Raw genomic sequence first — 17653 nt, 5'->3', positions numbered from 1 at the left:
GCAGCCTTCAGCCATGTCAGGGGTCTTCTCCTCCTTTCCTTGAGTCTTCCAACCACCCTCTCCACAATCGTTCTTCAGCTATTCAGAGTACAGTCAAACAGCTCCTTTCTCCTGCCCTTGTCTCCAGGAAAATGATTCATAAGCCAGGGAAGCAGAGAGTAAGCTGGGTCTCCCAGAATGACAGAAGGAATCACAACACTACACATTTTTTAACACTGAGAGTAATTAACCAAAGGAACAATTTACCCAGGGTCATGGTGTATTCTCCATCCCTGACAATTTTTAAATTGAGATTGGATGTTTTTTCTAATAGCTCTGCTGTAGGAAGTATTTGGGGGCAAGACTCTGGCTTGTGTTATATCAGAGAACAGACTAGATAATCACAGTGGTCCCTTCTGGCCTTCGAACATATGAACAATACCACCCATATCCATAATGGCCATGGGAGCATAAGTTCTCTTTTTCTTTGCAGAAGACAGAGCTGCGTTTCTGAAGACCCTAGCATCATGGACCTGCCCACACCATCCCGTGGCAATCAGTCAGGTCTTGCAGCACCATGGAAAAATACCCCTTCTTGTCAATAAATTCTGATCTGGTGAGAGGAAGATGGGATCGTCAGATGGGTTTGATCAAAGGCTCCTGTACAATTTGGGAACCTCAGCTATGTAAGGCCATCAGTAGCCTCCTGTGCATTGGCAAGCACTATGTTCTAGCCCTGCAGCTCCATCTTGCTAGCAGTGCACACCTACATGACAAAAAGTCCCGACAATTGATTTCCCAAACCGGCTAGCTACTGAACAACAGTTGTCAAGACTTGGGAGCTTCCAGATGCTGATGGCCACATACTGCTCTAAGCTGAGGGGGACTCTCAGGTTGGCGCTGCAACTTGGTGGTGAGCTCCACACAGATGTCTAGGGAAATAGACTTCTGCGGCTTGAAGTTCTGCGGCTACTGCAGTTCATCCCAGCTCTGCAGCACTGTCCTGTACCACCCATCAGTGCTAGGGGGCCATGAACAGAAGAGGTTCTCCAACAACTGAAGCCACTGTGGGAAAACTGAATGTAGAAGTAACTGCTTGATCTCATCCTCTTCCTCTATCCACAATGATTCATAAGGGAACTAACTTAAGCCAGAGTAAACAAAACAGTATAGACACATCCTTTCACCATAGTTATACTGGTACAGATAAAGCAGAAAAACATACACTGCGAAAACTTTCCTCTGTAGACCAGGCCTAACCTCACTGATTCTATCATATTCCAATTCAATATAGGCAAACTGGATTCCCTCATACCTCAGTGACTGTAATTACTGTGATCTTCTTTTCGCCCATCATTACCACAAGTTCATACGAGCAGCAGATTAACTTTTAAATGGAATCTCTTGGTGGTATCACTTTTGCTGCATCTTCAGTCAATCAGGTATTTTTATATTTCAGAGAATTAGCTTCAAAGTATTTATAATGTCTTGACTCTGAAGTGATTTTTTAAAATATATTTTTGTGATTATTGCCTACACCCAAAAAGTGAAATAACAAGCTAACTACAATGGAACTAGTGTAGTTAATGGGCCTGGCTTCAAAATGTACAAAATCCCAATGACCGATGAAAGAAGCCTTCCCTCCTTATCAATAACCAGAGCACTCAGCATTACTGGGTTAACCCTGTGGCTGCTGGAAGATGTTCCTGCAGGCAGGAGCATGTTCCAGCAACATCCATGTCTCCAGTCCCACTTGAGAGTATTATCCCCATGGGGCAGAGAGAATCTCTTGCTGAGTACATTATGTCACATACTGAACATTGCTGCAGGGATGGAGGCAGCAGGAGACACTAGAAATCTCGAGTAGAATTTTGCGCATCAGGAGGATTTTGCAGAATTTACCTTTCTTGTTTTGGAGAACCCACTGGAACATCACTGGTGTCTGGAGCTGAGAGGTGAGAACTGCCTATTTATTGCCATAGACTGTTCACTCTGAACCATAATGATAACATAGTGCAATCCAGTATTGGTAATACCTTCTCCTGCTCATTGTGCTTCATATGGGTGGATGGTCTATTAATTTGACAGAGCTCTTCACAGGGAGGAAGATGCACCTTTTGCAGGGGAGGCTGGTTTATCTCCCTACTGTTTTTCGTTTGTTTGGAATTCGTTGGATTTCATGTTGCTTAGCTGACGTACAGATGAGAAGCTTCTTATTAATCAGCTTTAGTACTCCAAACAGAACTTGAAGATGAACAGGGCAGAGTGCATGAAGTTACAACAAAAAATATTAAGATATGGTGTTAACCCCTACCCCCACTCACTAACAAGTAACAAATCAAACCACAAAGATTTACCAATCAATAGGAAACGTACTCTAGTATGGAGTGGGGGCTTTTACTACAACACTGAATCCTTAGTACAGGGCTGGATCAATTTACCAGTTAAACTTTGTAACCCAAAGTTATGGGACTGTGAGTGGCAGCTCAACAAAGAGTCATTCTTAAAAGGCAACCTTTAAACAATTGCTTGGTCACTAACATGTCAATTCAGTTTAAATTTGCCTTGCAACAATGACAATTCAGAGCCAAGCCTCTTCCTTTCACAGAGATATCTCACATTAACATAGCCCCATGGTATCAAAGTTATTTCTATGGCAGTTCAGCAGAAGGTGTTACCATAAATATTCTGCAATCCCAGTCATGGTGTACTGGAAGCTCCAATGTTGCTTTCACCAAGTGATTTTATAAAACCACTCAAATTAAAGCAAGCATCATCTGTGACTGAGCTGTGGTGAGTGCCCATCAGTCCATCTACAGGCTGCCGGCTCCTCTTTGGGGTATGCACATACATCTTCCTAACAAAGAAGCTCTATATTGAGCTAGTGTAAGAAATCCCCAAGTCACATTTACTAACTACATTTTAATCCTAGACAGCCAGGGTGAGGTTGGTGTGACAAAGCAGGAATTTTCTGTAATATTTTTATGGTTCCAGGGCGTGCCTCAGTTTACCTCTGTACTCTGCATAGCCACCCAGTGGGTGCAAAAGGGTTCAAAATGCAGCTTTTGCGGCAGAGCAGCAGACATGAGATGCTGTGTCATGTAGCTGACTGGGGTGCAGTGACTGGGATATTAAAGGATGGGCTGAAACCAACCCTTTTTAAAATGCCAGAACATTCAGACCCAGGAACCAGACCAAAAGGAAAGAGTTTTCCCCCCACCTCTCAGCAGAGAAGCAGAGCAAAGGCCCCAGCTCAAGAACAATGGGTCGAACTAGTGTCAGGATACTGGGATAACTCCTGGCTTTTACAAAGAGTCTGGAGCTTTCACCTGGGATGACATTGAGAGGAGAAATGAAGAGCGAAATAGATACTGCCTGGTTGCACTGATGTAGACAGCATGGACCATGTGTTAACCTTTGCCCCACTCTGCTAACGTAAGGACTTTCAGATTCTATATGCCAGGTAACTAATGAATTGTCACTTTCTGTTGAAAGGCCCGTTTGGTGTCACTTTGGATATTCACTGAGAGCACTGTGCCCTGCAGGACTCTGGCTGGGCTGGATTCGCTGCAGGGAGCGACAGATACGGATTGCTGGTGCCGAAGGCCCAGTCTGGGAGTCATGGTGGCCACAGGCCTGCCCCTGTGGAGCTGTGTGGATCCTTGGGATGGGCACATTAAAGGGGTCACTCCCACGCGGCTGATAGGCTGGGACCAGACCAGATCCTATGACTTGGTGACAGCTGGCTATTGCCACACAGAACACAATATACATTTACGTCATTTACAGGCTTCTATGAACCCAGGAATACACTTTCCGATACCTAGAATGACCGACCTGTTGCTGGGCCAGAGCAGACATATTTTGAATTTTTTGTTACTTATCAGGGGAAACCAGTGCATAGATAAACTTTCCCAAGGGCGTCTGAATCCAAATGCATACTTCAAATGCCATTAATTCAGCACAGTCTTTCAAACTTAATGAATCTCTGAGTATGAGTCTGCTTTTCCACTGACAGTTTGATTTGTGTAACCTCCCCAGGCACATTGTACGAACGTAACATCGATAGAGCCCATAGACGTGTTTATTAGTGTAACCACTGCTTTCTAGGCATCCTCCTCACCACAAGGACAGGCAGGGTAAACTGCCTAGCATGGTGCCGCCTGCTGAGGCTGCATGAGTGGGACTGTGTTTATAAAAGTGTTTGAAATCCAAAACAAAACAATCCTTCCCTTTCTAGAAATAACCATCTGCCCCAGACCTCTGTGCCCCAAAACCAGATTCCCAGACCCCACTGAGCAGCAACTCCCTGGAGTCTGCCAGCCAGGCTGACCCTGGCTCAAAGCGGCTCCTTCTGAGCTGGCATGGGGCAGGGGCAGGGATATCAGGGGATGCCGGTTTCTACCCTGTGTGGATTCTCCGATGCGTAAGAAAATTGGAGCAGCGAATGAAGATTTTCCCACAATCAGGGCAGTCGTAAGGCTTCTCCTCCCGGTGAGTCCTCTGGTGTTTGATCAGGGCTGAGCTCACGGTGAAGCTCCTCCTGCACTCAGGACATTCATAGGGCTTCTCTCCCGTGTGGATCCTCTGGTGCGTCATGAGGTTTGAGCTGCGATTGAAGCTTTTCCCGCAGTCTGGGCACCGATATGGTCTCTCTCCCGTGTGGGTTCTCTGGTGTCTAATCAGGTCTGAGCTGTTCCTGAACCATTTGTTACAATCAATGCACTTATAGGGTTTCTCTCCGGTGTGCACTCGCTGGTGGTTGATAAGACTGGAGCTCTGACTGAAGCTCTTCTCACACTGCTCGCATTTGTAGGGTCTCTCCCCTGTGTGAATTTTCTGGTGCCTGATGAGGTAGGAGCTGACACTGAAGCTTTTCCCGCACTCGGGGCACTTGTAGGGTCTTTCCCCTGTGTGGGTTCTCTGGTGGGAAGTGAGGTTGGAGCTCTGGTTGAAGCCTTTCCCACAGTCAGAGCATTTGTAGGGTTTCTCCCCGGTGTGGAGTCTCTGGTGGGTGATGAGAGTGGAGCTGTCACTGAAGCTTTTCCCGCAGTTGGAGCACTTGTAGGGCTTCTCTCCTGTGTGCAGTCTCTGATGGGTGATCAGGTGGGAGCTCCGGCTGAAGCTTTTCCCACAGTCCAGACATTTATAGGGTTTCTCTCCGGCGTGGAGTCTCTGATGGACAATCAGGTTTGAGCTGCGACTGAAGCTTCTGCCACATTCCTCACAGATGGTTGGTCTCTCTTCATTGGGGTTTCTCTGGTGGGTGGTGTCCACGGGCCTGTGACACGATTTATCCAATCCTTTCCCTGGCTGCCTTTGCAGTCTGTGCTGACTCTCCCAGGCTTCTCCCTGCTCAGGGCTCTGGGAAATGTTCCCTTCAACTCTTCCCGACATCCTCCTGTGTGGTTGGACTAGCTCAGGACCTTCCAGCTGAGAGTTCTCCTCTTCACTCTCACTGCCCATCCCGTCTCCTGCTGGGACAGAAAATCCAAACAGCAGTCAGTCCTCAGAGAGGCTGACACAAAAAGGGGTGAAACAAATCAATATCAGGATCCAAATTCCCCCAAATCCTTCCCCAGAAGAGAGAGCGGAAGGGGGTAAGCCAGGCAGCAGACAGGGTTGTTGGAATCCCATGCAAGACCTCTGCCATGAGGACATAAAACTGGGCTAGGAGCTTACTGAAGCAATCCCTCACCTGTGTGGCTGCTTCTCAGGATACCCCTTTCTTCAGAGCCCTGGGGATCTGGGCCCCATGGCTCTTTCCCTCGGTCCAGCTGGGAGATCTCACTCGGCTTGGGAACAGGAAACCCTGCTCAGGGGAAAAAGCAAGTGGACTCACATACATTCTCTGTTTGTAGGTTGGGGAGGCTGCTGCAGGGTGCCCAGCCCTTTTCTTTGTTGCAGGGAGATGTGAACAGACAGGAAAATGCACCCAGAGCCCACTGGGAAAGGCCAGCATCTGGGGGAGACATGCTGTGTCCCCTGAAGTGAGCTCAGGGATCTGCACAGACAGGGAACTTGGGCCAGATTTCTAAAGACATTTAGGCACCTACAGTCACAGACAGGGGCCTAGTGGGATTCTGTAGAAGCACAATGGAAGTTAGACACTGAGGAGATTTTGAAAATCTCACTCAGAGCCTGTCTGCATCTTTAGGCGGTTACCTACCAGCAAAACTCTGGCCATTGGGGCTTCAGGCAGAGCAGAGTCAGGAGACACATGTCCATCCCTGATGGGGCAGAGGTCCCAGAGATGGAATCTGCCCTGGGAAGTAGGGGAGACAGTGAGTTTGTCCCACTTGGGAGCCCAGGTTACGGGGAGAACAGCACCATCATGAAGTCCCTGGATCTCCAGTCCTGTGCAGGGACAGTCTCTCTGACGTGGGGTCTGGGACTATGGGGCTGTTCCTCCTGAACGCTAGGGGACCAGATCAGAAACTGCTCTTGGAATTTCAGGGATGCTCAGCTCCTGATACCTGAGGGGTAATGAATCCTTACCCAGGAGGTCCCTGTAAAGAACTCTGTGACGTGGATCCAGCAGAGCCCACTGTCCCTCAGGGAAATACACAGCCATCTCCTCGAATGTCATCGACCCCTGGAACAGCAAGTGTCCCCCGCTCAGTGCCTGCTGCCAGCCACAAGCGCACTAGCTCAGCCACAGCCTGTCCCAGCCTCCCTCACCACCTGCCATAGCTCCCACAGGCCTTGGGTTACATCCCCTGCACACCAGCCCCTCAGGATGTTCCCAAATCACCCCCTCTCATAACCCACACAGACCTGTCCCTGCTCTGTTACCGGAACAGAACCTCCCCTTGCTCCACAGGACAGAATCCGCCCCCCTCTCACTCCTTGTGCACCCAGCTCTCCAGCCTCCCCAGCTTGGGGTCTGCACCTAGGCCGCCGCCTCACTGGATGTTCGGAGGCCACTTCCTATGGCCTTCTCTGAACAGCTAGGCTGGAGGAGTGGCCATTACACCCCACCTCTGTCCAATCCCCTGCCCCCTCCCTCACTCTCTGTGGGGAGAACTGGGCCTAAACGTGAGTGTGAGTTCATAAGACTTCACAATAAACTGTAATAACAAATGGTGATGGGAACTGGTACAAGGAAACCAGACTGAGACTGGTTTGGTCTAAACTGAAAAGACCACGCTGATGTAATGCAGTGGCTCCTGAAACTAATGCTTGTTAAAAATGGGTGACGTGGAGCTGGAAACTAATGAACCAAAATTGGTGTTTCAGATATTGGGCCTAATCAGTGGACAAAATACCATGTCCATTCACTACTCCCTTTGTGTGAGGACAAGTCGGAAAGAAAAGACGGAAGCTACTGGGGTAAGCTTCACCACCCTGCCCATCACCCCCACCCTTTCCCAGGATCCCGGACATTCTTTGTTCTGATCCTGAGAGCTGTGCTGACCGGCCTGGGCCAGAGAAAGGGACCCACATAACATCACCACCTGTACCGGCTCCACCAGAATCCCAGTGAAATGGGATTAGACTTTAACAACAGCTCCAGCCCACCTCAATTAACTTCTTCTCTTTCCCCTAAAGAACAGTTATTACCATCTCTGATACCAGGTAAGAGACTGTGAGACAAGGGGCTTTTTCCTTCTAAAATCCTCTCCAGCTAAAGCAAAAGGGAACATGGGATGTCTTTACATGTCAAATGTTGTATCTTTAATGGAAGGTTCAAAAGGTGTTTAGTGGTGAGTCACGGTGCTATAAAGGTTGCAATCTCTGTACACCAAGCCCTGGCCCTAGTTTAACGTTAGACAGGGACTGGGTTACGTAAACCTCTTTGGCCCCTTTGTTCCATCTAAATTTATGCTACGCCCCCCACAGCACTTTACATAGGAGCTCAGCATCATTATCCCCACGTTACAGATGGGGAAACTGAGGCACAAAATGGGGAAGTGACTTGCCCAAGGCCAGGCTGCAGGCCAGCAGTGTAGTTGGGAATAGAAGCCAGGTCTCCCGCGTGTCCGTCAGATACGCTAACCCTATGGGGAAATTCCTCACCCAATGCACTAACCCTCCCACTTCCATACTGTGGTTACTCCTCCTGCCACAACCCACTTCCCCTGGATAGATCCCCTACCTGAGCACGAGCCGCCGCAGCCATGTCCCTTTCCCGCTCCCGGGCAGATGGGACGACCCGGAGCCAAACGCTGATGTGGTTCTGCAGCCTGTCAGGACAAGAAGGGCCAGTGGGAAGATTTCAGAAGGGGCTTTGGTGCATTTCACAGTCCCGTTCATCACAGGCTCTTTCCCTGCAAACAGACACACGGGACTCTGCAGTGTTGAGAACACGCTTCAGTCACCGACCGGGCCTCTCCCACCAGGACTAACCCCACCGAGCCATTTTAACCCACCCCCCCAGTAACAGAGTCCCTGAACCAAGAGCTAGAAAAGAGCAGAATCCAAGGAGCCGCTTTGGGGGATCCCTCTGACACTGTTCCCAGGGCAGCACATTCCCCCAGCAGCGCGGGCACCAGGCAGAGGCAGGAACTGGCTTTTCCTCTCCCCGCTCCTCACCTTGTCCCAGGAAAGTCAGTCTGCCCCGGGGTGCTGCAGGGAATGGGGCTGGGAGCCGGGAACCTCCCTCCCCACTGATCGCTCCTGCCAGTCTCTCCCCGTCTCCCTCCCGTGCCTCCCCTCAGGCTGGGAGATTCGGGCCCTGGCCCGGCCTGAGGCGTTCGCTGTCCCGGAGCTGGCTCGGCTCCTGCAGGCGCTCAGAGGAGCAGAGTCTAGGGGCATTAGGGAGGGCAGCAGCTCTGGGACTCGCAGACTCCCGCTCCCCCGGATAGGGTGACTAGACGAGAGACGTGAAATATCAGGACACAGGGGTGGGGTGGGGGGTGCCAGCGGAGCTACAAAAAAAAAAACGGAGAAAGTCCCCCCAGCTTCTATACAGAGGGGCGCTAAGAAAGGGCTCTCCCCGCACAAACCCTGTGGAGCAGCTGCGGCTCAGCCTGGAAAAGAATCCAGACTCACAATGGAGCCAGCAGCAGCCTCTGACCCAGGAAGCTCAAACCCGGTATCCTCAGACAGGGAAACACCCACTGGAAGAACTGTCCATAGTCAGCAACCGACAATAGCCAGGGCCCTCTGGTGGCGACAATTAGTGATACCAGACAAGGGCCCTTTCCCCTTCCTCCCTCCCCTTCCTGGGGAATAATTCAATGCAAGAGGCATTTTTCTGCTGGGATAAAGAACCCACATGAATCTCCCCATGTAGGTACTTATAAACCAGGATCAAGTCACCCCCTAACCTTCACTTGAATAAAAGGAACCGGTGGATCTCTGTAAGTGTTTCGCTCTGAGGCAAGTTTTCCAGACCTTGAATAATTCTGGTGGTTCTTTTCTTTGTCATTTTAAGGTTTTCAACGTCCTTGTTGAAGTGAGAACACAAGAAGTGGACAGTGTGTCCAGTAATGGTCTCCCTAATGCCCTGTATGGAGACAATTACCACCTGTCTACTCCTACTCAGTATTTCCCTGCTTCTACCTCCAAGGATTGTACTGATTCTCTTAGCAACACAGCATCATACCAGGAGCCTGTGTTCAGTTGGATTCCATCATGAATCTTAAATTCTACCCAGAAGCACTGCTGTCAAGGATACAACAGTCCCGCAGCCTTTATGTGTGACCAACCTTCTTTGCTCCTAGAGTTGAAATACAAAATTAAACAAATAAGGAAAAACACCCATAATATCTTTTTAAACAATATTTTCAAGGTTTGAAATTTTTCAAAAATCATTACAAAAAAAGATCATTTTGGCAGGGATATTAATCCTCCTGCTTCAGCATTTAATTCAATATCTATAGAGACCAAGCCTATGAAGTGCCAGATTAGTTTGTGTGTGTTACTGCAGAGTTCTTACACAGGCAGGCCATTCATTCAGTTTTAAGACAGACAATCGGGGGGTACAGGGTAGGTTATGGTTTTTCCGCTGTCTCGTACTGAGATAAAATCAGATGTGGTTTTGTCCAGTATCACACACAGAGGACTCCATTTTTAAGAGCATGTCACTTCACCCTCGCTGCCATGGCCTTGCAAACACTGACCAGTAGAGCTGAGAATGGGGAAACTCAGTGCATGTCACAGAAACAAAGCACTAATACCTGAGGTGCTAAGGACAGGAAAACTCAATGTACAGACCAGAAACAAAGTGTTGAGACCTGGGGAACAGAGAATGGGGAAATTCAGTGCATGGCACAGGCACTCAGTTCTGAGACCGAGATCTGGTAAACTCAGAGTATGCCACAGACAAACAGAGGTGAGACCAACAAGATAGCTGAGAAAAGGGACAATTTGTGCATGGTACAAACACACAATGCTAAAACCATGGCACCAGAGAAGTGGAAATATGAAGTTTGGCACATATATACACCACTCAGACCAGGGATGATGAGCATAGGAAATGAGTGCATGAAACTGACATGCAGCACTAAGACCAGGGCAGATGACAATGGTAAAACTTGGTCCATGGTACAGACACACAGGACTCACATGAAATCAGCAAGCAATGAGGGCACTCATATAATGACACAGTCACCAAGCAAGGAGACCAGGGGAACTGAGAATGGGAAAGCTTGTTACATGCCAGTGCTCAGACCAAGGAAGCTGACAATGGGAAAACTTAGCAAATGCAGCACTGAGAACAAGGGAGCTATGAAGGGGGCAATTCAGGGTATGTCTACACTACAAAATTAGTTCAATTTAATAGAAGTTGATTTTTTTAGAAATTGATTTGATACTGTCATTTGTGTGTGTCCCCACTAAGCGCATTGTCGGCGGTGTGCGTCCACAGTGCCAAGGCTAGTGCAGACTTTTGGAGCATTGCACTATGGTAGCAATCCCACAGCTCCCACAGTCTCCGCCCCCCCATTGGAATTCTGGATTGCGCTCCCAATGCCTGATGGGGCAAAAACATTGTCGCGGGTGGTTCTGGGTACATGGTGTCAGCCCCCTTCCCACCTCCCGTGAAAGCAATGGCAAAATATCGTTTCTCGCCTTTTTTCCTGGGTTACCCATGCAGATGACATACCACGGCAAGCATGGAGCCCACTCAGTTCCTTGCCTTTGCATACTGTACCATCTGCTGCTGTCTCCTGGTTGCTCCTGGCTGGCCTCACTGAGGTCAGTCGGGAGTGCCTGGGCAGACATGGGTGCTCCTGGCCAGCCTCAGTGAGGTCGGTCAGGGGCGCCTGGATAAAAATGGGAATGACTCCCCAGGTCACTCTCTTCTTTAAGATTTGTCTAATGGAGATTCAGTCCTGCCTGGAATATCAGGCAGGCCTACTAAGAACCAGAGAGGCAAACGGCCGCTCCAGGTCAGAGCCTCAGACATCCCACAGAAATGATGAGCTGCATGAAATTCTAGGGGATGCCCCAACAACTACCCCATCCATTGCTTCCCTCCTCCTACACCCCTCCCGGGCTACCTTGGCAGTTATCCTCTCTCATTTGTGTGATGAATTAATAAAGAATGCATGGATTTGAAACAACAATGGCTTTATTGCCTCTGCAAGCAGAGATCGGGGAAGGGGGTGTTGGCTTACAGGGAAGCAGAGTGAACCAGCATTCTGCACTTCCCCCGCCTATAGTTGGACTCCTCCTTACTACTGTCCAGGCTTCATGGGAGCAAGGGGTAGGCTGGGGTAGGTGCAACCGCATGGTGCTGCTGACTGGGAGAACAGCCTGAGGCAGAAGCCTCCAGCTGGCATGATATTCCAGGCAGGGCTGAATCTCCATTACACAAAACTTGAAGAGAGAATGACCTGAAGTCGTTCCCATTTTTGTCCAGGCGCCCCCGACTGACCTCACCGAGGCCAGCCAGGAGCACCCATGTCTGCCCAGGTGCCCCCATCAACTTCACCGAGGCCAACCAGGAGCACCCACGGGACGATGATGACAGCTACCAGTCATACTGTACCATCTGCCATCCACAACGCAAGGCAAGGGGATGCTACTGTGTAGCTGTGAAGTACCGCGTCTGCCAGCAGCACCCAGTGACAGTGAAAAAAGGCAAGAAACAATTTTTTGCTGTTGCTTTCATGGGAGGAGTGGACTGACGACATGTACCCAGAACCACTCATGACCATGTTTTTGACCCATCAGGCATTGGGAGCTCAACCCAGAATTCAAATGGTTGGCAGAGACTACGGGAACCGTGGGATAGCTACAGTTATCTGTCACCCCTCCCTCACTGAGAGCAACAGCTGAGAATCATTTCGTGCCTTTTTTCCACGCAGATGCCAAAGCGCAGCAAGCATGGAGCCCGCTCAGATCACCGCGGCAGTTATGAGCACTGTAAACAGCACGCACATTATCCTGCAGTATATGCAGGGCCGGTGCAACCATTTAGGCGAACTAGGCGGTTGCCTAGGGCGCCAAGATTTGGGGGCGCCAAAAAGCGGCGCCCCCCCCAAATTTTTTAAATGGTTGCAGCGGCCGCTGCGTAGTCTGAGCTGCCGGCGGCAGCAGGGCAGGTTCATGCCATGGAATGCTGATTCTGGGCCCGGGAAACAAGCACAGACTGGTGGGACCACATAGTGTTGCAGGTCTGGGATGATTCACAGTGGCTGTGAAACTTTCGCCATGCGTAAGGGCACTTTCATGGAACTTTGACTTGCTTTCCCTGCCCTGAAGCGCAAGAATACCAAGATGAGAGCAGCCCCTCACAGTTCACAAGTGAGTGGCGATAGCCCTCTGTGAAGCTTGCAATGCCAGACAGCTACCAGTCAGTCGGGAATCAATTTGAGGAGTGGGCAAATCTACTGTGGGGGCTGCTGTGATCCAAGTAGCCAATGCGATCACTGAGAGCTGCTGATATCAAGGGTAATGACTCTGGGAAATGTGCAGGTCATAGTGGATGGCTTTGCTGCAATGGGATTCCCTAACTGTGGTGGGGCATAGACGGAACGCATATCCCTATCTTGGGACTGGACCAAAGGCAGCCAGTACATAAACCGAAAGGGGTACTTTTCAATGGTGCTGCAAGCACTGGTGGATCACAAGGGACATTTCACCAACATCAAAAATGTGGATGGCAGGAAAGGGTACATGACGCTCGCATCTTTAGGAACTCTGGTCTGTTTGAACAGCTGGAGCAAGGGACTTACTTTCCAGACCAGAAAATAACCACTGTTGGATGTTGAAATGCCTATAGTTATCCTTGGGACCCAGCCTACCCCTTAATGCCATGGCTCATGAAGCCATACACAGGCAGCCTGGACAGTAGTCAGGAGCTGTTCAACTATGGGCTGAGCAAGTGCAGAATGGTGGTAGAATGTGCCTTTGGACATTTAAAAGCGCACTGGTGCAGTTTACTGACTTAGTTAGACCTATGGTTATTAGTGCTTGCTGTGTGCTCCACCATCTCTGTGAAAGTAAGGGGAAGACATTTATGGCGGGGTGGGAGGTTGAGGCAAATCAACTGGCCACTGATTGTGTGCATCCAGACACCAGGGTGATTAGAAGAGCATAGCAGTGCGCATCAGAGAAGCTTTGAAAACCAGTTTCATGACTGGTCAGGGGGCTACGATGTGAAAGTTCTGTTTGTTTCTCCTTGATAAAAACCTGACCCCTTGGTTCACTCTACTTCCCTGTAAATAAACCACTCTCCCCTCCCCCACCTTGATCACCGCTTGCAGAGGCAATAAAATCACTGTTTTTCAAAATTCATGCATTCTTTATTACTTTGTCACACAAATGGGGGGATAACTGCCAAGGTAGCCCAGAAGGGGTAGGGGTGGAGGGAAGCAATGGGTTGGATAGGTGGAGGAGAGGAGGAGGGAAGGACAAGGCCACACTGCATTTCAAAACTTATTGAATGCCAGCTTTCTGTTGCTTGGGCAATCCTCTGCGGTTCAGTGGTTGGGTGGCCAGAGACCCCCCCGACCATGTTCTTGGGCATCTGGGTAAGAAGGCCATGGAACTTGGGGAAGAGGGCGGCTTGTCACACAGTGACTGCAGCATAGAATATCAAGGTTGGAAGGTTCCTCAGGAGGTTATCTAGTCCAAGCCCCTGCTTTGCAGGACCAATCCTCAGACAGATTTTTGCCCCAGATTCCTAACTGGCCTCCTCAAGGATTGAGCTCACAACCCTGGGTTTAGCAGGCCCATGCTCAGACCACTGAGATATCCCTCCCACAGCAGCAGTCTGTGTGCCTCCTGCTGTCTGTCCTGCTCAACAATACACCAGAGAATATGAGTTTGATCCTCAAGTAGCCTGAGCTTCCTGCCTCCTTTCATCATGCTGACACCATATCTCCTCTCGCTGGTCCCTCCTGTCCTCTCGCTTGTCCCTCCTGTCCTAGTGTTAATTTTGTGTTTTCCTGCACTCTGACATTGTCTGCCTCCACACATTCTGCTGGGCTCTTTCAGTGTGGGAGGACTGCATGAGCTCAGAGAACATGTCATTGTGAGTGCGTTTTTTTAGCCTTCTAATCTAATCTTTCCTCTGGGATGGAGACGATACAGCGAGCATTGAAATATTTGCAGCTGTGGAAGGAAAAAAAGGGAGAGTAGTATTTTAAAAGACATTTTAGAGAACAATGGGTACACGTTTCCACAGTGAACCAAGCTGTTAACATTACATAGCATGTGTGCTTTCTTTACAAGGTCACATTTTGACTCTCATATTGAGGGCCTGCCAGTTTGGTGTGAGAGATTACACATGCAGAGCTGGCAGGCAACAGAATTCGGCTTGCAGGCAGCTATGGTAAGCCACAGTCTTTAGGCTTCTTTAACCTTCGTAACATGAGGGAATGGTTTAAACAGCAGCAGCCTCATGTCCCATACCAAGCACCCGTTGAATTGGCCATTTAAAATGGGTTGACCATTTAAAAGGAGGGGCTGCGGTTTTCAGGTTAACGCACAGCTCAAACCTAACTAAAGCCCTCCACCCCACCCTCTTCTCTGGGATGATTGCTTCACCCCTCCCCCCACCGCGTGGCGCAAAGCGGGGATGATTTCTGTTCAGTCACAGCCAGACAGCCCAGCAGGAACAGCCACCTTTGAATGTCCCCTTAATAAAATTGACCTATTTCAACCAGGTGACCATGAATGATATCACTCTCCTGAGGATAACACAGAGAGATAAAGAACGTGTTGCTTGAATGCCAGCAAACACCGGAACCGTATGCTGCCATGCTTTGTTATGCAATGATTCCAGACTACGTGCTACTGGCCTGGCATGATAATGGAGGATGGAATAAGGCTGCTCTCCCCAGAAACCTTTTGCAAAGGCTTTGGGAGTACTTCCAGGAGAGCTTCACTGAGATGTCCCTGGAGGATTTCTGCTCCATCCCCATACACATTAACAGACTTTTCCAATAGCTGCACTGGCCGCGAATGTATCCCAAGTCTTCAGGGCAAATTAATCATTAAACATGCTTGCTTTTAAACCATGTAGAATATTTACAAAGGTACACTCACCAGAGGAGCCTTCACTTCTTTCAAGGTCTGTGAGCCCACCTTGGGTGGGTTGGGAGACTACTGGGTCCAGGGTGATAAACAGTTCCTGGCTGTCGGGGAAAACGTTTTCTTCATGTCCTTGCTGCGCGCTAACTTCAGCGTCCTCCTCCTCCTCCTCATTCCCTAAATCCACATCCCTGTTGCATGAGAGTCTATTGACAGAGTCAAAGCACAGGGGTGGGGTAGTTGCAGGGCACCCCCTAGAATAGTATGCAGCTCATCATAGAAGCGGCATGTCGGGAACTTTGCCCCAGAGCGGCCATTTGCCTCTCTGTTTTTTTGGTAGGCTTGCCTCAGCTCCTTAAGTTTCACTGCTACAGGTCACTGTTATGGCCTCTGTCCTTCATGCCCTTTGAGATTTTTTCAAATATTCCAGTACCTCCCGTTTGGTCCACGCTGGAGCTCTTTTGCGATTCTGGGACTTCATGGTAACCTGTGCTGATCAGCTCTCCACACTGGGCAAACAGGACATGAAAATCAAAAGTTCACGGGGCTTTTCCTGTCTACCTGGCCAGTGCATCGGAGTTGAGAGTGCTGTCCAGAGCAATCACAATGGAGCACTCTGGGATAGCTCCCGGAGGCCAGTACTGTCCAATTGCGTCCACACTACCCCAAATTCGACCCAGCAAGGTCAATTTCAGCGCTAATCCCCTCATCGATCTAACGCTGCTAAATTCGAACTCAACTTGTAGTGTAGACCAAGACTCAGTGCAGAGCACCCACATTTAGCCCTGAGACCAAGGGAGCTGAGAATGGGGAAGTTAAATCAGGGGGAGAGGGAAAGTGGGGCAATTTACCCCAGGCCCTGGGCCCCGCAGGGGCCCCGTGAGCCCTGGCCCGGCGACAGTCTGGGTCTTTGGCAGCAGGGGCCGTTCAGTGCTGCCGAAGACACGGAGCGACTGAAGGGCCCTCTGCCACCGAAATGCTGCCAAAGACCCAGACCGCTGCCAGGTTAGTACAAGCGCTGCAGCTCCCCCGCTTTGCCCCAGGCCCCCTGAATCCTCTGGGCAGCCGAGTTAAATACATGGCCCAAACACAGAGTTAAGACATGGGCAGCTGAGAACGAGGACACATGGTGCAATGCACAGCGATAAGAAATGAGGTGCTGAGAATGAGGAAACTTGATCCACGGAACAGACCTTCAGCACTGACACCAGGTGAGATGAAGTGGGGAGTTCTCTTGGTTTTGTATTGGTTTTTTCAATGGTTTGCATGCAGAAGGGGTGGGACTCAGTTTCCCTGGGTGTTACTGGTTTAACAGAGTGATGGGAGAGGGAGTTTGTTGTTACAGAGGACCAGCAACAGAACTCAGGACCCCAGCCAATGGCCTGGGGAATGGCTACCCCAGCAACTGGTGTCATGGCAGCCCAGCTCGGGAGTCACAACTAGTTCTGGCCAGTGGGAAGACAATGGGCTGCAACAAGAGGACCCCAGTGACCTAATCAGTCAGTTCCAGCCAGGTGACCCTGTTTACCTGGACAGAAGACAATGGATAGAGGCGGGGCTTCGGGGAGGTGATATCAGATGCCCAGCTGGAAAGCAAGGGGGCTCGGGACTGGAGAGAGAGAGCAGGCAGAGCCCACCTGGATGAAGGAGAGACTTAGATGCACTGTGCTGAGAAAGGTCAGGCCTGAGAGTTTCCTACGCTGTGTTCAGACGCTCAATAAACCCTCCTATTTTACACTGGCTGAGAGTCACTCCAGTCTAGAGAACAGGGTTCCACAAGGCAACCTAGCGACAGAGGATGTGGAAAAAGCTAATGTACCCAATGCTTTTTTTGCCTCTGCCTTCACAAACAAGGTCAGCTCCCAGACTACTGCACTGGGCAGCACAGTGTAGGGAGGAGGTGACCAGCCCTCTGTGGAGAAAGAAGTGGTTCAGGATTATTTAGAAAAGCCAGATGGGCCCAAATCCATGGGGCTGGATGCACTACATCCGAGGGTGCTAAAGGAGTTGGCTGATGTGACTGCAGAGCCATTGGCCATTATCTTTGAAAACTCATGGCGATCTGGGGAGGTCCCAGATGACTGGAAAAAGGCTACTGTAGTGCTCATCTTTAAAAAGGGAAGGAGGAGGATCCGGGGAACTACAGGCCAGTCAGCCTCACCTCAGTCCCTGGAAAAATCATGGAGCAGGTCCTCAAGGAATCAATTCTGAAGCACTTCGAGAAGAGGAAAGTGATCAGGAACAG

The 17653-nt window shown here is 49.8% G+C and overlaps 2 protein-coding genes across 4 annotated transcripts in view; both read right to left on the bottom strand.

The window, feature by feature from the left end:
- Window positions 1-17653, bottom strand: part of LOC116825937 (uncharacterized) — a 244807-nt gene that overhangs the window by 212153 nt on the left and 15001 nt on the right. The window lies entirely within an intron of this gene.
- LOC116825931 (uncharacterized) overlaps window positions 3827-17653 on the bottom strand; it is a 28709-nt gene continuing 14882 nt past the window's right edge. Inside the window, exons 1-5 of one of the 3 annotated variants that reach the window (XM_032782344.2) lie at window positions 9252-11616; window positions 8078-8165; window positions 6478-6574; window positions 5678-5791; window positions 3827-5456 (exon numbers count right to left, since the gene is read on the bottom strand). In XM_032782344.2, coding sequence (XP_032638235.1) covers window positions 4381-5456; window positions 5678-5791; window positions 6478-6574; window positions 8078-8101 — 1311 coding nt within the window. In that variant the 5' untranslated portion in view covers window positions 8102-8165; window positions 9252-11616 and the 3' untranslated portion in view covers window positions 3827-4380. Of the gene's footprint in view, window positions 5457-5677; window positions 5792-6477; window positions 6575-8077; window positions 8315-9251; window positions 11617-17653 lie in introns of those variants that run through there. The other 2 variants (XM_032782350.2, XM_075072009.1) reach the window with 2 other exon arrangements.

The sequence above is a fragment of the Chelonoidis abingdonii genome, chromosome 13, assembly GCF_003597395.2.
Source record: "Chelonoidis abingdonii isolate Lonesome George chromosome 13, CheloAbing_2.0, whole genome shotgun sequence".
Lineage (NCBI taxonomy): Eukaryota > Metazoa > Chordata > Testudines > Testudinidae > Chelonoidis > Chelonoidis abingdonii.
The sequence above is the reverse complement of the archived record's forward strand: the minus strand, read 5'-3'. Positions and strand labels throughout refer to the sequence as shown.